The sequence below is a fragment of the Xenopus laevis genome, chromosome 1L, assembly GCF_017654675.1.
Source record: "Xenopus laevis strain J_2021 chromosome 1L, Xenopus_laevis_v10.1, whole genome shotgun sequence".
NCBI classification, from domain to species: domain Eukaryota; kingdom Metazoa; phylum Chordata; class Amphibia; order Anura; family Pipidae; genus Xenopus; species Xenopus laevis.
Window position 1 is genome coordinate 146,686,546 of NC_054371.1, and position 26,317 is coordinate 146,712,862.

Sequence of the window (26,317 nt, forward strand, 5' to 3'; positions counted from 1 at the left end):
GACACCCCACTCCAATACACCTTTATGAAGCAGCTGATGTTTAAATATGCCTTTCATTTCATATGGATTAAATAAAGGGCAAAAATACAGAATTAGAAACATTCACGTTGTGAAAGCAGCTTGCCTTAACGACAAAGAATTGCATGGCTTAAATAAAAGGTACTGCCATCTCCAGTTAACTTGAGTTCTTCCAGAACCCCACCGCCAGTCATATGTGCTGAAATACAAACATGCTTAACTAACCATGCAAACATTTCTTGCAGTCATTTCTAGATCTCTTCTATTTAAACAGTCCTGGGAAGTTTTGACTGGCAAATTAGTTCCTCAACTTAGCTATGAACTCCAAAACCCCCACGCTATTTAGTGCAATCTAACATTGTTATCGGAGGACTCCGAACCTGTAAAATTGCTGGAATAAGTTGTACCCTGTCACTTAGAATAATAAGTAAGTGAGTGACAGGGAGTGCACTAACTATAGTTACCAATTTATTTTTTAAAAATGGGGTTATATGTGCCCCAGTGCAGTATTGAACAGAAACTATACTTCTCTGCTTTAACTGTATATGTATAGAACAAGATCGGCCATATTGCTTGCCTTAACTAAGGTGTACCCCACAGACTGTAATGGAACTGCAATATTTGCTGGTTAGATATACATGGGAATGTATGTAACTAAGGAATGTTACCTAGGCAGTAATCAAACACCATAGATATGATTGTACTTATTCGTGGAACTTCACAATAGCCTTTTATTTCCTGATTTCTGTATTATTCAGCGCTTAGTGAAACATAAAATGATTCTATATAGTGCAACATTAGGTTCCTAGTTAGTTTTCTTCTCCTTAAAACAACAGAAGTTCAAATGAAAGTTAGGAACAAACTTGTTTTCTTTAAAAAAAAATTCTCTACGTGTAAAGCAAAAGATTAAAAAAAAGTGTGAGAAAGGTTTGTCTAATTGCAGCCAGCGGAAAACAGCCCTCAAAGGCAAATCAGCCATGCACTGTGTTTTTATGACTTGGTCTCCTTTATTCTCCTCTTGGGTGCAGACTCAAAGACGGGGAGCCCAGTAAATCCTGTCTCCTGAAATTGGAAGGATGCATTTCTATCTGTTAATGAGCGTCTGACAAGAACTCATGTACACGCAGCCCAGGCTTTTTCGCCATGGAGGCAGGGTATAGAATTGGCTTTGCAAAATCTCGTAAAAATTGTTTTCCCCAAAGTTCCATGTCTTTATGTTGAATTCTCATATTCAGTTCCAAAAAAAACTACTTCCAGGTTTTTTTCTTGTTTATAACAAAGTAATATATTTTGGTAAATGGTAAATTGAGGCTGTATATATATGTGCAGCACCTTATTCTAACCATAATTCAGTCTGCACTGTATTTACTGCATCATTAAAGATGGTCACAAACATTACAAACTTAACTTGTGTTCATGCACTATAAATAAATATATTATTTTTAAAAGAGAAGGTTAATGTAAATATCGTAACAACTATTATTAAAAAAATTTAGAATTTAGGTTTGCATGTTGCAAGTAACACGCAACTGTGAGGGTGATGCCATGTCTTAACATATTTGTCAATGAGACTTTTCCTAGTAAAATCTGAAAGATTAGAATAGAGTGCACCCTAGCTCATAGATATTGCTAGAAAACACAAGTGTGTTTTTCGGGCAATAATTTAATTTTTTGACTGTGACTTTCCAAGTAGATGGAGAAAACCCTTTGTGACCTTAGGTTTTTATTGCACACCTGAAAAGACCCTGTTATAACAGAGGGGTTAAAAGGAGACTTAAAATCAGATTACATATCGTTAAAAATGTTTGACGTTCAGGATGCTCATTAATAAAATGTATTTAAAATGGCCGCAACCTGTATTTGTAAGTGTTTTCTATTGCCCCAGTTTGCAGCCAGAACGAAGTGACGCCACAGTGGGGTTTGTTGTTCCTATAATTGCTTTGCATTGCATGAAAGAGAACTACAGTTTGTAGCATCCTCGGAGAGCCATTTGCTGCCCATAGTGGGGGGTGCTGGCTTACGTCATTTAGAGCATCTGGGGGCTGTGGGGTTGTCACATTACAGAATACATTGCAGATCTGAAAGGGTTAATTCAGTTGACTGCCTTTTTCTTTTCATTGAAACCAAGCCAGCATTTGCAAGCATACATTATGTTTCTCTCAAACCCCCCCCCCGTCCTTTTTTTTTTCTCCCCTCAAACTTAGTATAAACAGTTCCTGCGGTAGTAAGTTAGATAAATATAGCAGAGAGCCCTTTTCTGGTAGAAGAAGTTCCCTAAGCATTTCTTAACCATTTTTGGGAAGAATCGATCCATCTAGTCTATGAGAAAGAGGGAGGCAGTGGCTGTAAATTGAAGTGACATCATATGTATTACTTCCATTGATCCACTTTTAGACTACAGGCAGGATAAAAGGAAATGGCATCAGGGAGGAAGTATGCCTCATTTAGGCACAGATCCCAGCGTGATAATGGAGTAATAATAGAAAACACGCCACTATCAATCGCTCGCTGCATAAGTCCACAGCACATTTTCCCTTCAGAGAAGACTTTCAATGCCTTCTTTCAAATGCAGGCAACACCAAATGGAATATTCAGCATACCAGCTGTAGTTTGATTTGTAGGATCACCACTCCCCGGGCGCAGTGCAAGTGGCACGGCTGGTGCTGTGGATGCTCAAGCGCAGGCTTATGTCACCTTTCATGCCTGTAAAAAAAAGGTCAGTAGTTAAAACGTTTTCAATGACATTTTTGTCCCTAGGAGCAAGCGTCCCAGCCTGGCTTCAATTGTCCCGCTGTAACATATGGATTGACAGATAGTGTCTGCGAGGTGCGGGTGGTCTTTGCTTCTTCTGTGCCGCTCAGCAGATGGGCCGTGCCCTTAAGTCACACAGAGATTTTGAAAGAAAGTGAAATCCTGTATCGATGCAAGACGCACAGTTCTGATTGCTCCGAGGAAGTATCTCATGAAATCCTTTGTGCGTGACTGAATGTTATAATCTACACATTGGCTAGCAGAAAAATGCTGGGATGGATCTGATCTGCAAACCTTCACATTTCTGTAACTTTATATCACTCTTTTAGTCTCCCTGTTCATTGCTTTGGCATGGTTTTGGCCTTTACTTTGTTATTACATTTCACAGTTAACCTTTTAAGTACCTAGAAGACCCCTTCCAAGCTTTGTACAGCCTGCTTCTTTATAGTTTTACTGATGGCGAATTCGTCTTTTGTGACTTTTCAAAATTTCCAAATTGCGTGCAAAAACTTTTTATTTATTATTTTTTAAAAAATCAAACTGAATACTTTAGTATATGGAATCATAGCTTTTGCAGGAAAGGGGCTTTCGATTTTCGATAAATTTCCCCCACTGTGTCACATTCTCTGCCACTTTCCTCTTATCCTTCTCTCTCCCTAAACATTTACATTTCTTCTCCTCATGTCATTTTTCTTTTGCATCTCAAGAATTTTACAGTTTGGAAAAAAAATCCTGAAATATAATTCATCAGCATAATAATTTCAGATATTGTTTAGCCTCCGGTCACTGGAAATATGGCAATATTATGTGTTATAGATAGACAGTAGTATGGGTGGAGAAGCGCTGTTAATTTTTTTTTTTTTAATTACTTCACATTACAAGCCCATATCCCACCCAGGCTGTGTCTAATATCGGAACATGTTTTGTTTATTTTCGCCATTAAAAGAGGGTGTGTGCGACCTTCCGTGCAACCTTGGCAAAACTATGTTGTGAGCGTTCATTAATGAGGCAGAATGTGTTTGCATACCCAGGTGCTTTCATTTACTTTCCAGCTGACTAAAATAAGCAAATTTTGTTTAAAGAGAAAAATTATAATCCTCCCATGAGAAGTATGGGTCAGACTGGAGAATGTTAAACAGTAGTTCATTAAATACAAAATTGTATTTGAAATAATTTTGCTCAGACAGTCACTCTGCTTGGATGGGATGGGTGGCTTATTATTATTACTGCAATTTATCTAACTGCAGTAGGAAAATTTCCCAGTGAGGCCTGAAAGCAAGCTCCAAATGCTGTTAAACTGCAGCTGCCCCTAACAATAAAATAACAGTATACAGATAGGTATTTCAGAGACGCCTGGGGAACTGCAAGTTGCCCATCACGGCCTCTCTCTGTCCTAGAGTGGGATGATTCAGGCCTACACCCCTCTCATGATATTCTGTGACATTTGTATGTAAAGGTTTTGAACTGCTGAGTCATTTTTGGCCTCATTAGAAATGGATTAGAATAATATTCCTCAGTATGATACAGCAGTATGTCCTCTTTGTAGGTTATTAGAAACTCTAATTACAGGGACAGATCTGTTCATTAAAGGGTATTATATGGTGGATCTTATCATCATTTATTTATATAGCACCAGCAAGTTATGCAGCACTTTGCATTCATTTATAAGGCCTTACAGTAATTTCACAAACAACAAAAAAAAAATAAGATCATAAGGGATGGAATATTTGTGCAGTCCTAGCATTTTCCAGAACCACTTATACCTGAAATTGTTTTACTGGTTAAATACATGTGCCTCATCGTAGCTCTTTGGAGGTAGACATGTTCACTCTTGCAAATGTATACAATTTTGGGGTAAGGCACAGTAAATGCACTGTTGAAATCTGATAGGTCATATTGAGTCAGAATAGCAATAAGGAGTTAGGCAGATTTTAATGAAATTACCATTAACAGTGCCGGAGTCACTTCTTTATAATTCTATTCATTTTAAAATGGAATGAATTTCACAGCCACACCCAAGGATAATTCCAATATTGCCCAACTGTTGTCTGACCTAAAAAATAGGAACAAGCAATTGTACAATGTACAAGTTTACATTTAAAACCCTCTAATCTACAGACCGCAAGCTTGTAATAAGCATATGGGCAGGTGATATACGGGACAGCCGTACTTTTTTACAGAACGAGGGCCTTTTTACTCCCACTACTGAGACCCGGGCCCCACCCTGAAGCATAATGAGCCGTTCGTCACTTGAATTCCTGGAATAAGTGCCATTGAATTCCACAGTGTGTGTCTGGGCAACTTGTTTTGACCAGACAGATAGCTCCAATGCTTTCTTTCTTTTTTAAAAGGAAAAAAAAAACATTTAAGGAAGTGACTTAAAATATTTACATTATATGTACAAAATGTTGTTAGAATTTGTTTAAATAAAAAACATAAAAGTTTTTGCTCTACTTTTCCTTTTTCTGAATATTCATTTCTTTTTGAACGTTGCTTTTATTTCCTTTTATTAGACTGGTGTACAAAGGAAAAGTGATGACACAAACTTTAATTCGACTGCCAGTAAGCTGCCCAGTAAATGGGCTATACAGAAACTAGCTGGATGAAAACAAAAAGATTCTTTAGAACAAAAGCTCGATACTTTCTGCGTATTAAAAAACATTTTATCATCCACCTGGGCAGTAACTGTGTATGTGATAAGAATTTGTGATGGTTTAACCTTCCAGTAACCAAAAATGTATTTCTTTTGATAGATTCTCCCAGAGCAGCTGATTTTGCTCCTTGAGTTACTGCTGGAGGAGAGAACCTTATTCCACAGGACTCTGCGATGCTTAGAGAACACCTACAGGCTGAGGAATCAGGATGCAGAGGTAATTTATTCAAGTACAGTGAAAGGAAATATAGCCACTGGCAGAGCTGTGTTATCGTTGGCATTGAGATTCTGAACAATAACATAAACTTGGGCACAAATTGGGTGCAGCCAGTGCATGCTGGGAACCACCCCTCAAAACAGCAGCAGAACTCTATTTGTCTCAGCTATGTTTTGAACTGCTTTTCTGTATGCCCTGATGTTTATGCTGAGGGGTGCACTACTACTTTATGTATAATGAAACAAAGGGAATGTTAAGGTCAATGGGAAAAGTTGGGATTAGTAAAAGTATACTCATCATTTATTCTTAGAACCTTCCTGATGGAAAATGTTGATTGACCTCTCCAGGATATGGGAGTGCTTGATAGAGCCTGCAAGCTATCCATCTAACATGCATTAATAATGCACAATACCATGCATTAACATGATAGTATTTTGGAACATTATCATCTGTAAGCATCGATTAATGGGAACGTCAGACCATTAACCAGGATCCATTTGAAGCCCTGTGGATTTGTGATTTTGAACAAGGTGGAATAGTGAATTTGTTGCTCCTCAGATTATGGAGAACCCTCCCACTACTGTGGAAGCAGGAATAATACATTTGCCTCTTTAAATGAGAACTAAAGCCTAACTAAAGAAGTAGCTAGAAATGTTGTACATAATGTTTTGGGCTTCTGTACCAGCCCAAGGCAACCACAGCCCTAGCAATAAAGATCTGTGTCTTTCCAAGATGGTTACGCCCTGTGTCTTTGAAGTTCTGGTTCATTGCTGCTATTGAGAAGCCGAAACTTTAGGCTGGAGCAATAATTTCAGTATATAAAATATGGCTTTTTATGCCATATTCATTTTTAGTTTTTAATTCTCCTTTAAAGGTTTAATATACCTTAAATATAGCACATATGTCATTTAGGTATTATGTCAGAGTACTGCTCTTTTTTTTTTGGTCCTTTCCTCTGACCCCTTTAGTGTGCCAATTGTACAGGCACTGCAAGATAAAGAAAGACTTACCAGAGGTTATAAGAGTGGTGTTTTCGTTATTGTTGTCTTTGTTGAGGCTTCAGCCCAGTCAAGCAATATTTTATATAACAGCAAAAACATAAAAGAGAAATGTACAGGACATGCAAAAACATGCCAATTGACTCATTACAATTTTGGTTCACTAAAATAAACCCTTCTTATAAACAGGGTTTATTTTCCATTTACTTAAATTGCTTTATCTACTTACTAGAAAGAATAACTTTTTCAGTACTAGCCTTTAGTACTGCAGTTAGGTGCAAAGTTAGCACAAGTCTAGTGCGGCACAATGGGATTGACTTATGGATATCCAGTCTGACTTGGATGCTGGCAGAGGTTTGGCTGCTAATGGTGACCCAGAATGGGCAGTGCAATTGTTAGCACTGCTGCCTTGCCTAGGCTCTGTCTGCAAGGTGGATGTTGGCTGGATTATGGGGATTGCCCAAGGTGTTGGACAGGGTAGAGGAGTGTCCCATTGAAGCATAGCTGCTGCTAGTTCTATTTCAAGAGGAGCTGGGAAATCAAAGGCAATGTTGGCTAGCAAACTAGTACAACCTCTTGCTTATCAGAAAAAGGACTGTTTAGGAGAGCTAAAAACAACACCATTCTGTCTGACAGGGCAGGAAGATATGGGAAATGTGTCCTAAAAATAAATGATGGCAGCAATAGTGTTTGGATTTCCTATCTTGCATTAAAATTCAAAGGTACACAGAAGTTTACATGCAGTTTTAGAGAAGGAAGCTATAAATTGTTGGTTGTCCACATGATTTAAAAATCTCCCTTTTGTTAAGTTTCATTTCCGTCAGTCAAGGAGAACACTAAGAAATCCAGCTGTTGCAGAACTATGTCTTCCATCTTTGTCGGTGGAGTTTTCTGGGAAAGGACATTGTTTCCATAACCCTCAGTCCCTCCCTGTGCTTGGCATTGGCTACATTTTTCTTTTCTCCACCCAAACTTGCATCATGCAAAAATTAGCTCATGGGGTAAGGCTTATATATTGTCGTACTGTTTATTTAACCACTCTGTCATGTGACATATAGGAATTGTACTGGCTGCTTTCTGGCAGAATTCTACGATGGTAAATGATAAGCACTTAAAGTGAGTTTAGGACAACCATACTCTGTGGTATGTAATTCCATAAGCTATAGAGCATTTGTTTTGGACTGAATCTGTGATGCATGGAGCAGCATCATATTTTATGACAGTGCCAAGCCAACCACAACACATCACATTCATATTAATGGGAGTCACTGAGGGAATCTTGCTTTTTGATGTATGTAGGAGAAAAAAAAGACATTGTCCCCAAATTTCACCTTAAACCGGCTTTCAAGCTGAACCTTTACCCTCCCAACCCAGCCTTCCGTTGGTATTTCGAAGGGAAGCTCCACAGTTTGGGAATTACCCTAAAGCAATGGCTGTAGAATCTGCAGTAAGTCAGCTGACTGAGCTTGCTGGGAGTTGCAGTTCTGGCTAAGTGGAGGACTGAGAGTTTGGCGTGCTTATGTTGTGTAAATGTTAACAGCTCAGGCACATGACAGCACAAGTAAGCCAGTCACAACGCCCAGTTTCTCCCTTATTTTTAACTCCGGCTGACTCATGGTCGTGCTGATAAGTTCATAGGGAAACAACTGCAAAATGGAAGAGCAAGCAATCCCTCCTGGAAGCAAAATATCCTTATAGGGCGAGGGAGATCTGCTTCATTTTATTCCTGCCTTTTCCACATTGTTTATATGCATTTACACATGCCAGACAGTTATTTTTAATTATTATGCAAACATAGTTTCACTATATATAGTAATAACCATGTATTTTCATCATGGCCAAATACCAATGAAATGTCATTTCTATAAGAGGGAGAGAGAGCAGCAACGAGAGAGGAAGGATCAAAACCCAGACTCTCTGTGAGACTTCTAATCCGCAAAGTAAGACTTAGCTGCTCCCCCTTCTCTATAATCAAACAAAACTGGCCCTGTCCGATTCGCACAACCCAAACTGTCAGTAAAGTGTGTGCATATTCTCCTAAGGATAGCAACAGTATGACCTTTCCAAAGGGCATATCTGAGCTTTCATCTTATCAGGCAAGGTGATATGAAGGACTTTTCCAGACTTCAGTATTGAAGCTTAGATAACATTGTTTGCAATTCAGTGACTTTATGTAAACCCAATCTATACCTCTGAAAGAATACTATGTCAGGATGGAGGCTTTTAAACCCGTATCACTAGGTATATCTCTGTCCACTCCAATAGTGAATACAGCTGGGAGGAAAAACACTGCTGCAAATGTGGCTTCAGGCAGTTTGCTGCCTTCTTCGATTGGATCAGTAAGTGAAAAACTACTTTCTAAAACAAACCATAAAAGCATCATTCTCTCTCCTCCTGTAAGACTTATTTGACCTTGACTGGCTCCTCAATCCGCCCTTTGCCTCAGCACCTATATCAGATTATGAAGCATCAGGCTACAGTGCCCGAAATAGTATCTCAGGGTAGCCATATATGTCAGCACAAAGATGCAATGTTTAGTGAAGTCTAAAGCATTTGTTGTTGCAGGTTTTCCTAGTTCTCACAATTGCTGTTTTCATGGTGTTTTATTCTCACAATGCTTTCTTTAAATGGCAAATTTGCACCTGGGCAGTAACCCACTACAACCAAACAGATGCATGCTTTCATTGTTCTACCTGCAGCTGGATGAGAAAAGCTAATTACTGATTGGTTACTAAGGGACACTACCCAATGTTTATAAATGAGCCCCATGTCATAATAAGGCCTGGGTACTGCACATCACTGCAGCTCTTGTTTATTGTTGTGCCTTTTTGCTGGAGAAGAGGAGAAAAATCTTTCATCCTCTGCATGTAGATAAGCACAGGTACTTTGGTAATACGTGCAGTGTATTTACACCTCTCAGCAAATACTTTAACCTTGCCCCTATCTGCATATCTCTTACACCTCCCTGTTCAGTAATTACTACTCCTGCTCAGTGTGTGGCATGGGCACTAAAGAAACTCCCCATGGGCATGTATATCAAAATGTTAGTATACAGTGTAACTGTTTATTAACTATGTTCATTTCATGGCCATGGGGGTCAGAGAGAAGAAGCCTTAATTACAAATAAAACTGGTTTGCAAGATACTGCTTAGTAATAATAAGATAATAAAATTAGTTCAAAACAAGTAATATAATTAAAGGGCATAGTGTATGATGCTTCACGAAGAAAAGACAAAGCCTCAGCTTATTCCTTATTCCTATTTTTTATTCTTTTGGAACACACTTGTACAGTAAAATGACTTTCTTGGATGCTTAAGGCTTACGCCCATGCTGATTTTAGCTTATTTATTAATAATAAAAAAAATCGGATCGCGTAAAAACTCGGGTGCCTCTTCCATTGACTTATACAGGACCTCAACATGTCTTCGATGGCGGATTTTTAGCTTTTTGCAGCATCGAGGTATAATAAATCTCAAAAAATTTGAGGGTTTTTTCCCTCTAAAAATTTGAGCTTTTTAGTGAAAAAAAACTAGATTTTTTGAGATTTTATTATTCAGATTTTAATAAATAACCCTCCTAATGTCTGCTTCACCATTGTATGTCCTGCAGTGGAAAAAACAAATGCAACAAATACAAAATGTACCATTGAAAGCTATTTACAGATCATTTGTTGGTGCTATGTCCTACTTTATCTCCATTTCCCCATCCTCTCTGTCATGCATTATTTTGTAGTCCATTATATTTGTGCTTGTTCATACGAAGGATGTTGATTTACTTTGTACTAAATCATTTTCCAAACAAGGGCTGATTAAAGTATAAGTAACATGGAGGTGCAAGTCGTCAAAATGACGGATCAATGCACATTTCCCTGAACATAACCTTTCCACCCATGGTCTGGTATTGTACACCTGCCTTGCTCCATTAGTTTCCTAATGCAGTAGCTTTCATGTTACAGACCACTGAAAATATTTCTAATTTGCACCAGGAAGAAAATGCCAGTTGATTTAACCATCCCTCATTTTAATAGCAGGTAGAAGTTCCCTTAATAAGATTAGCCTTGAGAGGCCGCATTTATTTTCTCATAGATGTCTAAGGATCTGGGAATGTATTTGGTTTACTGAAGGCTTAAATACTAAAGAACTGGACCTGTCTATTCAGCCCTAGGCAAAGGATCTATCTTATGAACCATAATAAGTTTTCATTGTTCATAATCTGCTATTTATCAGAGTTAATACTTGTCTTTGGTAGGAAAATATTCTCTCATCATTTCATTGTCTCTTGATTATAGTTTTAGTTAGGTCTGTATTCCGAGAGCACAGCAAGTAACCCTAGACTAGTGATTACTGCTCAGACATGCACACACACACATTATGAGGTTCATTATACCTATACAAATTTCCATGTTGCTACAACTACTACAGATAAACACACAACAAATCTGCATGTTAGTACAAGGTGAGATTAAGTTTTCTGGCTATAAACTAGAGTTCAGCAGCAACAGTAACACCACACTCCACTCTATATTATAGTCGTCCTGCCCAAACAACTGCACATGCATAAAGAAACATGCATTTTACCTTTGTAGAATTAACAACAATTCATTTGATACAGTACAGAGCTGTTTGGGGTTGTCCACATTTCTTAAAGGGGTTGTTAACTTTTAGAGGGATGTGGAGAGTGATATTCTGAGATAATTTGCAATTGCTTTTATTTTTTTATTATTTGTGTTTTTTGTTATTTAGCTTTTTATTCAGCAGCTTTCCAGTTTGCAATTCCAGCAGTCTAATTACATTAGCAACCATGCATTAAATTGAGTGGGAAACTAGAATACAAATAGGAAAAGCCCTGATTAGAAAGGTGAGTAATAAAGTAGCAATTACAATACAATTAACAATTTGTAGCCTTAAAGAGCTTTGTGTTTTTAGACGGGGTCAGTGACCCTCATTTGAAAGCTGGGAAGAGTCAGAAGAAGCAGGCAAATAATTCAAAAAGTATTAAAAAAAAGACCAGTTATAATGTTACTTAGAGTTAGCAATTCTATAGCATACTAAAAGTTAATTTAAAGGTGAACAACCCCTTTAAGATTAGTACCTTATACTTTGAGCTAATACCAGAGAGCCGTCATTTGATTATATGTTTAACAAGCTAAAACATGTTTCTAGCATTGGTGAGGGCTGCACACTAGTCCTAGTCATGGTTGGGCTGATTCCAGGGACAGATTAGAGCACTGGAACAGTACGTTTGCCCCATAGGTACTACCTGATCTCTATCTCGGTGACTTTTGCTGCAAAAAACTTTAATTTAGATTAATTTGTTCCTAATGACAATTTACCAGTACGCACATGAGATATCCTCCAGTCTTATTGCTCAGTTACTTATGGCTAATGCAGTATATCTGTCTATCCTTGAATGCAGACCATCAGAACATGGAGCTATTAAATACATGCTAAATGAAATTTAGATGCAAAATATAACTGCAGATGGTGTTCCTGCTACTTCTAAGTTCACTTCCCAAAATGGTCAACTGAGCTGCTGCGTGTGAAAGTCGAATGAAAGGTTCTGTTAGCGGTGCCTCACGTTATATATACACATGGGCAGCAGGCCTAAACCATGTTGCCTCCTGGGGGAATACCTTTGTTAGCTTTTCCGTCTTCTTCTTTTGTCTCCATATGCTTTTTTGTTCTGCTTGTGTGTGAAATTGATCATCACCTTGTCTGGAGGGCAAGTAAAATATTTAAAAAGGCTGCCTGCAGTATACCCTGCTTATAAGCAGCGTTTATTATCCTTAAATAAACTGTAAAGCACAATGGACTGATTTATTTTGCGTGTACAGTGTATTCCTGTTATGCATGTTTGTTTTTATGAATGTGAATTGAAGCTGCCACTTTGCTTAATAGCACAAACACTGCTCATAATTGAATAGAAGAAAGGCATTATTGCAGTAGTTGAAGACTACTTACCCCTACCCTAGAAATGAAAACTAACAGAAAGCTGATATGTAACCAAAAGTGCACCAACAAACCCTTGCAATGGTACACAATATTGGCCCAAAAAATAATTGCAAAAAGGATATTATGAGCTAGTTCTAGAAGCTGCTATGTAAGGCAGTGCTTTTCAAACTTATTGCCCATCAGCCTGGACCTACCCTTTTTGGTGGGTTGCAGTCTGACAGTTTGGCATTTGAAACTATTATTCTATATAATCTGAAAGTTAGGGGGGTTATTTACTAAACCACAAACGTATATAGTCAGGCTTTTTGGGGCAAAAACAAAAATATTTTGTGGAAAACAAAATTCAAATTTTTAGAGATTTATTATATCCCTCGACGCTGCAAAAAGCCCAATTCTGAAAACCTCCATCTCAGACCTTTACAAACCCTATAAAGATCACTACTGCACAGCTGAGCAATACAGGAAATTTCCTTTCCAGACAGCAACCTGTTATGGTATTATCAGTATATATTGCTGCTATATTACTGTTTTTTCATTGTAGTGTATACAAGTTGCATTCAGTAAGACTTAGCTAGTTATTAAAAGCGGCATGACTGAACCGCTTCCCTCTTTATCATGCGACAGTGAGCTGGAGGCAGATGTTTGTGTGTGTTATTAGAATATTGTGACTGTAGTGACGGAGAATCACGAAAAGATGGAAACAGTGATATGTATCCTGTCACGCTGTCTGGCATTTTAATGCATTAAATATTTTGGCAGCATGATAGGGTTTTATGCGCTGTTCAGTTGGCAACGCTAAATTATGTGAAAGGAAAGTTCTACAAAGTGAAAAAGGCGTGAGACTGAGCAGTTTCGCTTCTAAAATGGGAAGGAACAGCCGGAATGTATTACAGTGAGACAGATTTATATACAGTTGTACGTCGTTTTGCACCAGCAGAACCAACAGGGAATCTTTTATATTGAAGTGAATGCTATTTTGATGGTATGCTTTTGGTATTTAATATGGCAGTTCTAATGAAAAGACGCAGTGGAACATAAAACAAGGGCAGGATTTTCATACTGAATTATAAACACAGCTGGTCCTCAGTATATGGGCTGCACAGGCCTCTGTATGCAGATAAAATAGAAATATTGATCTAATGGGGAATTGTATTAGCGTTTGTTACACACTATATTCATTTTGTTAGAACAAAGAGATGTTTCTGTTGCTGCTGCCGCCGGGAAGTGTAACTGTCCTTGATGGGGGGGTTGTTTTAATTCAGTCTTAATAGAACTGCTGTTTAATAGGAGCCTCTCATCATATCCTGCCAGGCCATGACGGCTAGAATGGAGGAAACAGTCGCAGTTAGCTGAGGGCATCATTTGAGCAACATGCATCCGCTCACTACCAGTGTGCTCCGGCTGATAACAAGAGTAGTAATTATGGCTTATGATGCAACTAAGAGGCTTCTAGCAACATCTGATCTTATTACAATGAATATAGATTTCACAGCAAAACACTGTTCATTCAATGCACTTTGCTGCTAGGGGAAACAAATGCAGAATTTCGTTGGACACTCTTACCAGTCATCATTGGTAAAACCTTCTGAATTTTGGAGATGCAAGAAAAACACAATATAAACACAATCCATGACCCTTTCCCAAGGGGGACATATGGAGAATGCAGGATTACCAAGTGTGCAGCCTCCTTTTTTCAAGGACCATACATAAGGATTTCCTAGTCATTAAAAGATCTTACAACAACACAGTTTGACCTGGAACCATTTATCTAGAGATAATAAGCTGAACATAGACATGCAGGTCAATCCTTATGTCTGCTGAAGGCTCGTTCTTTGCAATCTTCCGACCTACCACTAACCATTCAGATTAAATGAAGTAGTAAAATCTGATGTTCTGCCCATGAATTGACAGACCGTAAATGTACCAAATTTATGTCCTACAAATAGTAGTGACAGTCACCCATTGATATCGTTAGATAGGCAACACATGCAGAGATATTATCATTAGTCAATAGAAATCTTCTAAACTGTCCGATTGACTAAACAACCAATCATCATGGCACAAAAAATGTCAGGACGTTCCATGCACAGTCCGGAAATCGCATGAAACGAAGATTTGTACGACTTTATCTTTGTGCCTATGGGCAACTTTAGGCAACGGGTTACATTCTGTAATTAAAATATCCTTGTTGCAACATTGGTATACAAGTAGGATCCTGATTCTGGGCCAATCCACTTAGGATAATATGACATAAGAAGCGCTAGCAGCTGTATCTGTGTGGAGATAATAACATTGATTTTCACTGTCAAACATGAAGGGCAGGGTCAGACAGGTGAATGTTGCCTAGAATGATTGGCTTCTGCATTATGGCTGCAGGCAGCTGAGACGCACACTTGCCACTACAAGAATTTCACAGTTGACACTCTTGTGTCTCTGTAGAACCACTGAGCTTTCTTTGTGGTCACACAGAGCCGTCATAACTGAAGCCCATTGCTTCACACCTGGCCACTATATCATACTTCTGGCATGGGGCTTGGCTGCAGACATGGCCAGCACTAACTTGATTCTCAGCCAATGCCTGTTGTCTTTGCAAGGAAAAGGAAGAAATTAAATTTAGTTATAGATAAGCGCTAGCAGACAAAGAATGTCACTCTATCCATGCTCAGTTGTTATCAAGTTCTTTAAAACCATTCAAAACTGAGAAGCGATCGCCATACTGACCCCTTCAGTAACATAATAAGAATATTATCTGCTCCTAATAGAACTGACATGCTATAGTTTGTCCATAGTTTGTAACCAGTGGCTAAACCATCTTGGTACCTCTTTAGCCCGTCTGTTCATAGAAATCCCATCAAGCATGGTTTATACTGTATGTGGGAGCATTTCAGGTACACAGAGGCCCACTCAGCCAACACAGAGGCCCAAACAGCCCCCACCAGCCCAATAAATACTGACTGTCTATGGCACCTTATAGCAGCCCCTCTGGCATTTGCCAGAACCCACAGATTGCCAGTCCGGGCCTGTGTGGGAGTATTTAACTGTATAGCTTTCTGAGCTCCCACTTCTGACCCTTCACTACAGAAAAAATTAAAACCATTTGAGGTGTTACCAGTATTAATCCCTATATTTTGTGAGTCCATTTTCCTGAATGCCCTGCAAGGATCAGCTGTTTTGTGCTAAACTGTTTCAGGAGCCAGAATTCTATACTCTGCCATTAGGTAATAGTGCATTTTTGGTTTTTTTTACAGTCTTTTTCCTCGAGGCATATGTGCTTCCTAGTGTATTCAAAACATGTTCTAGATACTGCTATGCACCTGTCATAAATGCAGCTTTATTTCCAGTGTGGGGGCTTCATTGCACAATTTGGTGGGATGATGAGATTTGTAGTCCTGGGCTTTTGCTTAAACGTGTTATAGCTATAGAAGGCCTTATTTGATAAGGTGTATACAGCCTGGAATTTGTGCTATTTCATTAATAAATCTTCATTCTATGTATATAGAGTGTTGTATATAGAGCTCTGCTGAGCTGCTGTTATATACATCTTAATATTGACATTAAACTTTTTCGAAAAGCCTTTTTACAACGATTAGGCTTTATACCGCCTTAAAAAGTGCAGAGTTCCAGCCTGTATGCCATAAAGCGTCAGGTTTTGGGATTTATGATTTTGATTCCCTTCAAAAGAGAAGAAGTAATTTGTATAGTTTTATAGTGCTTTCATTTCCTGTGTTTTTACAAAGATTACGCTATTCAGCATTTTATAACAAGACGTGCCTTTGTATAGAGAATTCCTTCCGACCACTGAAAGATCCGCTGCAAGAAAAAGAAGGGGGGGGGTCTGTGTACCCTTCATTTAATATGTTTCTCCATTTGGAATTTCCAGTATTTGTTTTCCCACAGACAATGTCTATAAATGATTGTTTTGGTTTTGAATGTAAAGTTGAATAGTAACATGTTATTATATAGATACCAGACACAGCGATATCTCACATAATAATCTATGGAGGGAGTATTCATGCCTTGCACAAAGTGCTGTTGTATAATCCGTTTGACAGCTATTTTATTGCTAATCTCTAAAGAATCCAGTTTTTCCGAGGAGTGCAACAGATACAAAAAATGAAAAGAAGAAACAAACTTTTTTTTTATAATAGCAGTCTTTGGGCAAAATTACCCCTCCCTGGCCCTCTCCTAAGCCAGAGCTCAATTCAGATATTTACACGCACTTCATGAAAGATACTTAAAAATAATGTTAGGAGATACAGTTTAATAGCACTCGTTGCACCAGTCATTTTTGGTCCTCTTTATAGTTATGGGATCTATTACCTAGAATGTGTGGGACCTGAGGGGTTACAAATATGGATACTAAAAAAATTTAAATGTAGATAAAAAACAGGATAGTTTTGCCATGAGAGTTTAGTTTATATCATAATGCAAAACTTTATGGATGATGGGTTTTCACATGATAACTTAACTGTACCCATGACAGAATCACAGTAGTAAAGTGTGTCTGTGATAGTACCATAAACCACAATGCATATATGGAACCTGTTATCCAGAATGCTCAGGACCCAGAGTTTTCTGAATAAGGAATCTTTCTAGAGTCGTGCACCCTGCAGAATGAGGGAAGGATTTTCAGGTGCAGGTATAGATGTGGGTCTGCAGGTCTCATCTAAATTTCTTATCTTATGTAATATTGTCTATATTTTACTCCTTTTAAAGTTTTACAAAACTTGTTTCGGTCCCTGCTCACTTTTGATGACATCACTTCCAGTTTGCAGCACCATCACTTCCTGTTTGATGGTGTTCAGCTGGTCGGGTTGCGGATAAGGCATTTGCGGGTCCGGGTCGGGTAGCAGATCAAAGTGGGTAAATATGCGGGTTGCGGTTCAGGTTGGATCCGAGTCTTAGAAATTGGTTCTGCGCAGGACTCTAGATCTTTCTGTTATTTGAATTTCCAAACCTTAAGTCGGGTTAAAAAAGCATTTGAAATATTAAACCCAACAGAATTATTTTGCCTCCAATAAGGATTAATTATATCTTAGGTGGGATCAAGTACAAGCTACTGTTTTATTATTACAGAGAAAAGGGGAATATGTTTTTATATTTCAAATTATTTGATTAAAATTGAGTCTAAGGGAGATAACCATCCTGTAATTCTGGAGGATTTCCGGATAACGGATCCCATACCTTTTTATCAAATGACCTATTTAAAGAATAACAATTCAAATTGCAAAAGCTAAGGGGGCTATGAAAATAAAGGTGCAACGTTTGCTACAGGTCTAATCATCTAAAGCAACCAATCAGAAGGTAGCATTTACCGGCCCCTATATGAAAAAAACATCTCATTGGGTGCCATGGGTTACTGTACCTTTATGCCTTTTATTACATATGGGGGTAAGAGACATTTCTATGAATTTTAGCTCTGAAATCAGACTTTTCCAACATATATAGGGTGCTCAAAAAATAACGGCACATAAGTGAAGCTACCAATACATTTGGCATTTTCCAGTCATGCAGTGGGCCTCACACAGAATAAGATCACTGGGGCAGTGAGCGAATTATGTTTTATATCCTTTTGTGTGTGTAGGCTACATCCGGCTAAACTGAAGTCATGCAAAAATGGCTTTGGAGTTCTGGCTAATGATGGGGGCCATTAAAAATCCCTTGCAAAGCTACATCCGACCCCCAGGCCTCCAGATGGACAGTTATACTTCAGTTTTACTCCGTCTGTCTGGCATTTGTTCAACTCTGCTGGATAAAGTGTGGCGCTTTAGGTTTCTTATGGATTTAGTTATGCATTTGGCTTCACTAATATATTTCTGTGCTCAATCTAGCTGGATTCTCACAAAAAAGCACATTTTCTTTGTGTTTCTTTATGTACTGTAGTAGCCTCCATCTCCCTAAGGTAACGCTAGTGTGACTGTGTTTTTATGTATTTGCATTTTTTAAGTTGCCTAAGATAAGAGATCAAGAGTGTAATTGAACTGATGCCGACAAAATTGGTCCTGCATTTGTATATTGCCGTAGCACAGAGGTTTCACTCATTGTAAAGTTAATATTGAAGCAGATATTTGTTTCTGTTGGAAATAACCATTCATCCGGTTACAATTATTAACTGACTCAGCCTGCCCCATTGTCTCTTCACTTTTGCAGCTGAACGCTTGTGGAAAAAGTGGCAACTATATGAGACTGGCTCCAACCATTCATCACTAGTTAATCATTTTAATTAGGAAGTCATCAGAGTTCTTTGAGCCTCATAACCTCTTTTGGCTAATATGAACTTGCTGATAGCTCCTCATAATGCTAGTGTGCCTGTCTAACAAAGTGCATGGAAGCTGGAAAGATGGTGTGCGACTTACATGTGATGAATGAGCCATGTGCTGACCCGACCCTGCGTATTAATGGCTATCTGGGATGCTCATGCACTGTTTATATTTGTTTATCCTTCTGAATTGTCTCTGTAGCGCTTTACACTACATTAATACTAACCACTATTTACTTAAAGTAACACTAAAATGTATAGGTAAAAAAACAATTCCTCTCCCCTCCATTAATACGGCTATCCTTGACAAAGTTAACTCTTTTTAATATTTAATACATAAAAATTGCAATAAAATCTCTCTTCCGGTTGTGCACAGTGTTTTTAAAAAGCGATGTGGCGACTTTGCACTTACGTGCGCGCTCCAGTATTCTGCTAGCCGACTTCCTTTTTAAAACCGGAAGGTACTTGCCGACTTTACAGATGATTTTCAGCCTGCCTTCCTGCAACTTTGCTCACTGTTCTACACACTCATTCAAGGTGCTGCCATTTTCATTAACATAAGCCTCTACATTTTTATCCCTCAATAATAAGAATTGCTATGGCTTTTCACAGCGCAACTTCTATCTAATACATAAAGTTTCATAGTGATTGTGTTTGACACTATTGTAAAGAAGTGAATGAGAGACTCTGTGCCCTATGAGAATTAATAATTGTAATGTATTCTGCTGATTTGTCTTGAAGCCCCAGTCATGTCTGCTATAGCAGTTTACATTGGAATAGTTGTAGCACCCAGCATTTTGCAAGCTCAAAATCATACGAACAATGTTCTATAAATCATACTTTGTTTTTTTTGTGTATTGTTTCTTTAATAATGTGCCTTTGCTTATCTCGGCTTTCAGTGGCTAATAGATAAATGTGTTATATGTATGGCATTCCCTCTACTCAATTTAAAATCTTATCTAGCTAAAGTTGGCTTCATTGTATGTTAAATGCAATAAAATATACATTTTTATACATCATTTTGAAATTAAAAGGAAGGGTTTGTTCCGTGGCAGTGAAATCACCTGGCATGCCATAGGCTTAAACCAAAGTCCAGCAGCAACAAATCTCACACAATGGAACAATACTAATCAGCTGGAGTGACAAGGTTGCTTATGTCTAAATAATGCATGCAAACCAAAAATACACTATGAAAAGGTTGCATAACCAGATTTCGAATTAGTACTTTGACAGTGAAAAAGAATGAAGCCTCAAACCCATCTATTTCCCAATAGGAATTTGCTTGTTCAGCTCTTGACTCACTACTTCCAACACTAGTGTGCTCTGTTAATACAATAGGGTCTTAGTGGGTGTCCTCTTCCATTTATTGAGATCTTTGAGAAGGATCACTCATGCGCTCCACCCAGTGCAGACAGTGACATCAAATCTTTGTGGCCATGAACAGCATCATTGTACTCTAGATTTTCCACATGGTTACTTAGGTCAATTGCCCTGGTGTAATCTGGATCATGTCCACAAGTAGGTTTCCATGTGACCTTTCATCAAGATAAACACAATTTATGAGCCAAAAATTCACAACCACCAACTGGTTCTTTCATGAGAATTTGGTTAAGGTCATCTGCCATGGCCTCTATTCCCAGCCATGCCTCAACAACAATGTATCAGTAAACCTACTGGAACATATGTCATATGTCATTGGCTTTGATTACTTTTTGCTCTTTTGGACTTGATTTACTAGAATCGCTGTCCCACGCAAAAATAAACTTGTGGCTGCCACCATGTATCATCTGAGTGGCCTCTGCTTTTCTGATATATGAACCCTTAATTTTTATTATGCTTTATATAACTGTGTCTGACTTTACTACTTTATGTTTATCTTATAGGTTCGGCATAGATGGTGTGAGCTGGTTGTAAAGCACAAGTACACTGTAGCCTACAAGGACATTGAGAAGTTCCTGCATGAGGACCAGGTGTGTATTACGTCATACAAAGGGCAAGCAAAGTGCAGTTGCTGATGAATTACAGCTCCCCCCTCGGTTACTCTCTTACCCTTCTGTTGCCTCACTTTGTCAGATGTATATGAAAAATGCCTCATTAATAAAATATTCAATGTTGGAGAGTTGTGTGGAAATGTAGTTAGCATTTTCTGCTTAGATTTCACTACTCCACCTGTAGTCTATATTATAAAAGAATTCTGTAGCTGGTAATGGACATCTAAACAATGTCGCACATGATGCTTGGTCTACATATTACCTTGTTAAAGAAAAGTTTTTATGACCCAGAAAAAGTACACAGCTGTTTCCCACCCCATCTCCCATAATCATAAGGTGAAAATGCTGAAATGCTTTAGAGATGATACATGTTGAACTCTTTTCGAACAATCTATATTCAGAACAGGGTTCGGCTAAATATATTTCACTCTTCTTATGCCAAATAAGGATTAGCATTTCTCTCCTCAAAAGGAAAAGAATTTCTGGGTAACAGTAAAAGAATGTATCTGCTAAAGACTTCTGCTGAAATATAACGTACGGTAGGAAATGGGCAGGATACAGGATTGGATTTTCTTTGAATATTATTAAATTGTTGTATTCTTATGATTAAAAAATTGCATCCTAATGAGCAGACTTGTTTCACTGGAAAATGTGTGTTGTCAGATACCTTGCTTTTATGGATACTGGCCAAGCGCTTTGCATAGGTTTTAGGGGAGACAATATATAGGCCATAGACATGGGGGTGGTGTGTTCTTGTTACAGGTGTAAACTGCATTTGTTTACTTACTGTTATATTTTCAGTAATTATATATTTTTTGCTAAACTTGGGAGACAGGCCTCTGTTTCCCTGGGTCCTTTTTGACTAATGCTTATGTAGAATGGAGCTGCATTTTGCACCCCAATAGCCCCTTTGGAGGTCAGATATTGACCCAGTTGTCAGTGTAAGCCCGTGCTTAACTGCCTGGAGTCAAAGTCAATGTAGCACACTGATCTGTTTTAGTGAATGCAAAAAGGTGATTTTTATTGGCTCATTGTAGACTTCAAAACATGGCAACGTTTCAGGCCACACAGGGCCCTTTATCAAGCCTAAACTCACACACTTAGTATTGTGTTAAACAGTTTAACTAGGGGGTTAAGTGTAATAGAGAGGTGGGAGGAAAAAAATGGAACATCCAATGGTGAGAGGTTAAGACATGTCCACATTTACATATCATTAAATACAAAACGAGTGCTGTATTTGTCTCAAATATCTGAATACAACTAATTATAATCCCATGGCAGTCGGTCCTCTCTTACTCTCTTAATAACATGTTTGGAGGGGTTGTAATATGCTCAGGGTATTTCTGTAATTACTGGTATGGGATCCGTTATCCCCAAATCCATTATCCAGAACGCTCCATTTTATCCAAATAATGCAAATTTTTAAAAATAATTTCCTTTTTCTCTGTATTAATAAAACAATACTTTGTAACAGTACTTGATTCAAACTAAATCCTTATTGCAAGAAAAAAAAAACACTATTGGGTTTATTTAATGGTTACATAATTTTCTTGTAGACTTAAGATATGAAGATCCAAATTATGGAAAGATCCATTATCTGGAAACCCCCAGGTCCTGAGCATTCTGGATAACAGGTCCTGTACATATATATATAAATATATATATATATTTATATATATATATATATATATACCCAGTGGCTGTGAAACCCATATTGCCCTAGGGGCTTCCATTGCACACGTTGCCAGCGAGACACTTTACACAGAGCTGAGATTCTAATGACATAAATGAACCATCGTGCAATGAAAATTATGTTGATATTTCATTTAATAGTATTTAATAGTGAATACCTAATCCAGATTGGGTTTGAAAGCTGCTGTTTGCCCTTAAATTCAGTACTATACCTGTCTAAAAAAAGAAAGTATGCATTAATAGCTTTGCCCATAAGCAAACAGGGAACTCTTGTTTTAATGGATGAAATCATATTATTTGGGTAAATTCATTTAATTTTTTGCACTGTCGGTTTACTAATATTCACTTATGCTTGAATAACAAAATGTACTCAGCTAGAAGTACCTACTTGTGTCAATGTAAGAGTACTTTGGTGAAAAAAACCTTTGTTTCTGAGCTTTCCCTAAATGCAGAGTAAAAATGAGCTGAGGCTTTGGCTATGTAGAAGTATTCTTCAGTGTAGGTTGGACTCATAAGTGTTTACTTGCTCTCTTCTCCTCAACAGGCTATGGGTGTGTATCTGTACGGAGAGTTAATGGTGAACGAGGACGCCAGACAACAAGAAATTGCTCACAGATGCTTTGCTGCTGTAAGAGATGACATGGATGTATCCTGTGTAAAAGTGATTGGAGAAATGCTGTTTTGATGGATTTACTTCCGTAGCCCTATGCTGTGACCAAAAACCTTTATTTTTATTATCAGAGCAGAACGCTGTGTTTGGATATTTGCAGTCTGCAATGCATTTAATGTCGAGGGGTCAGTATGTCTGGTACTATGGTTAGATGCAGAAAGTGTATGATGTCTTGTACAATAAGTCTCTTGCATTTTATATATAAAATAAATCTAGTTTACTGGGACTCGAAAATGGAACCTGTGCATTTCTAAACCTAATCCTAAAGCAATACTCAACACATAATTCCATAGATACTCTATATGCCAGGCAGAGAGAGAAGGGAATCTGTAGGTGTACTGACGTTTATATGGTCCTACAGTATTCCTTTAAAGCAGATGTCTCTCTCCCAAATATTTGCACATTATTTAAACAGCGGTGTTTGCACATGTACTGTGCTTTTGGGTCTGCTGTACTTTTTTGGTATGCAGGTCTTCAGCAGAGCAAAATAGTTAAGATACTTGTCTAATGAAGTAACACATTTCATTTGCTTTTCCCTCGGCCGCTCGCATAACTTTGGAGAAGATTGCTATTATTAACAGATCCTGACGTCCAAGTCTTTCACAAGCAATAAAGGGAAATGTGCTGCTCAGGCATTCTGCTTTCCTACAGTAATGTGTGTCATTTCATAAGCGGCTTCAAATGATCTGTCAAATGTATGATTAGCAGTACAGGAATCCGATTGGTTGGTGACTATAGTGCAAACGTCCTCACTTGGGAGCCTTGTAGACTTTGGCCTTTTTTTTGTGCTAGTGAAGCCATCTTTCAATGAGCTCAATTCTAAATGCACTCTATAAATGGCTCCTAATGCACACTTCATGTCACGAGTGACTGTGTGTGCTCCAGACTGTGTGTGCTCCAGACTGAAGTGTGCTGAAGCAGCTATACAGTCCCTCCCTTGTCAGATTCCATCTCCTTGTGGTAATGGGTGCAGAGAGTGATGCACCCAGCACCTTAGTTTAAGGCAGACCTGAAGCTTTGTGGCTGGAAGAAAAGAGTGAGAAGAAACCAACAGCAGCACAAATGTATTTGTCCTTTTGTAAGTAATGGCTTTTCATATTTTATATTTGCAAAGTATTGATTTTATTATATTGTTTCCTGTTTTGTGCTGAGTGCTCCAATGTTGTAATAATGAGCTGCTGCAAACAGTCTGTGTTTCTGAACCTATAATCACATTATAATGAAATGTACTTTTATTGATTGAACCCTCAGCTGCACTTAGAGGCAATGTAACTGTACCTTCCTCTTACATCAGGAACTACTTCAGCTTTGAAGGAGTTAAAGTACATTTTGCGTCAGGTCATTGGTGTAATGCCCTATGGATATTGTAATTGCATTCCCCCCCCCCACCCCATCTTAGTTTAAACCATTTAGTATAGCTGGTGTGTGAATGTTATGTCCATTGCTGGGGATTTCCTGTATACTGTGTGAATTAAAACTCTTTATATTTCTTGCTGCCACCGTCCAGGCGTAGAATCAGCCGTGCAGCTGTGGGAGAAGCAATACTGTGCGATGGCTGTACGGGGTCACTTGCAAAACAACACAACTCGGTTACAGCGTGTGGAATTTGAAAGGAGGTGTCGCGTTCCAGACTTTTCAACATTTTGTAATACCGGTGTGGCTGTTTGGGTTCCTGGCATGCTGATTTGTGAGTTAAGATTAAAATCACATTGCCAGGGATTACCACACAACCATGTCCTTGGCGACTCTCATGGAAACATTAGCTGTTTTTCCCGAAAAGCACACAGATCTGAAAAGGCGTCTCCAGGAAGCAAGAGGAGCCGCGCAAATTCTCCCATGGAACGTGATCCAGCACTTAAACAAGGCTCAGACGTTGACCTTTCTACCAAGGTGCAGAGCTTAGCTGATTGGTGAACAGTGATTGATCTCCTCTTTGTTCACAGTGGCTAAGTTCTGCACCTGAAGAGAGGGCGAGGGGAAGGGACAACGCCAGTGTTTGGCTTCATCACCTCAACTATAAAATACTTTTCTTCCAAGAGGAACTGCAGAAACTATTTTAGGTATTTTTTTTTTAATTTAAGATGACCTTGAAAAAAGAACATTCAGCAAAGCTCAACAGCTATGTCAGATTGTTATTTTATTGTTTTCAATAAAGTGAAACAATTATGGTCCAAGAAGGAACTTCATAATAACAAAATCTAACATTTGGTAATGTGTGTGCTCCCTAATCATGTCTTTATGTGCATACGGAGAAACGCAACTTCCTAATAGGTTCTCGGATTGGCCGTCGTGCGTTATTCAATATGGCTGGACCCGATGCCGTTCTACACATGTGATGGACCTGTCCTCTTGTGCCTACTGAACTGATATCAGTTCTATTTCATACACTGGCTCAGTTCAGCAGGAACAGGAGTTGGGCCCTTGAGCAAAGCACTGGCAACATTCCCAAAGTACTGGCAACATTCCCAAAGTACATACAAGTACTACCAAGGGGTACAGTTCTGCGCCAATATTTGTTTTCAGGGCTGTTTAGCGTTAGTCATTGGAATGAGAATGCTGCTGTGTCGTCACTGGAAGTCCAGGCCAGCAGTTACAGTTGTTAAATAGAACTTTTTTTTTACGTTGTTGAAGTGAATGTTTCTGCATGAAGTTCTTGAATGGCGCAGTAAACACAGTGATGTATTTTCTCGTGCATTTTCGTGCAGCGTGGGCTCATTACCATTAATCTTTGTATGGTGTGTGCATTTCTTTCTCTGACGTTTTTATACAACTCAGTTTCCTTTTACTCTTCCAGACGTCATGTTTGTCCTTTCCACTATTATTATATCATTAAAAATATATAAAAAGTGCAAGGCAGTTTCGCTGTTGTTTGTTCATTATGTTCAAAACAAAGTGTGATACAGCATGATGATATTATCACTGCCCAGATTTCCCCTTCATTTTATTTGCATTACTAATTTGGGCTTCTACTAATAAATGTACACAAGTTCCTTTAATGAAGCCCCCTACAATAATTTGTAAGGCTATTACAGTTACTATAGGAGGAATTACTAAGCAGTTCTGTGATTATATAAAGGTCACATAACTCTGACTTTTGATATCCTCTTAAATCTAGCA

General features: G+C 38.4%; 1 protein-coding gene across 1 annotated transcript in view; it reads left to right on the forward strand.

The window, feature by feature from the left end:
- The window catches only part of LOC121394205 (aminopeptidase O-like), a 235,151-nt gene extending 209,102 nt beyond the window's left edge, over positions 1–26,049 (forward strand). Inside the window, exons 13-15 of the mRNA XM_041564512.1 lie at positions 5,523–5,639; positions 20,731–20,817; positions 23,075–26,049. Coding sequence (XP_041420446.1) covers positions 5,523–5,639; positions 20,731–20,817; positions 23,075–23,215 — 345 coding nt within the window. The 3' untranslated portion in view covers positions 23,216–26,049. The remainder of the gene's footprint in view (positions 1–5,522; positions 5,640–20,730; positions 20,818–23,074) is intronic.
- The last annotated feature ends 268 nt before the right edge of the window (positions 26,050–26,317 follow it).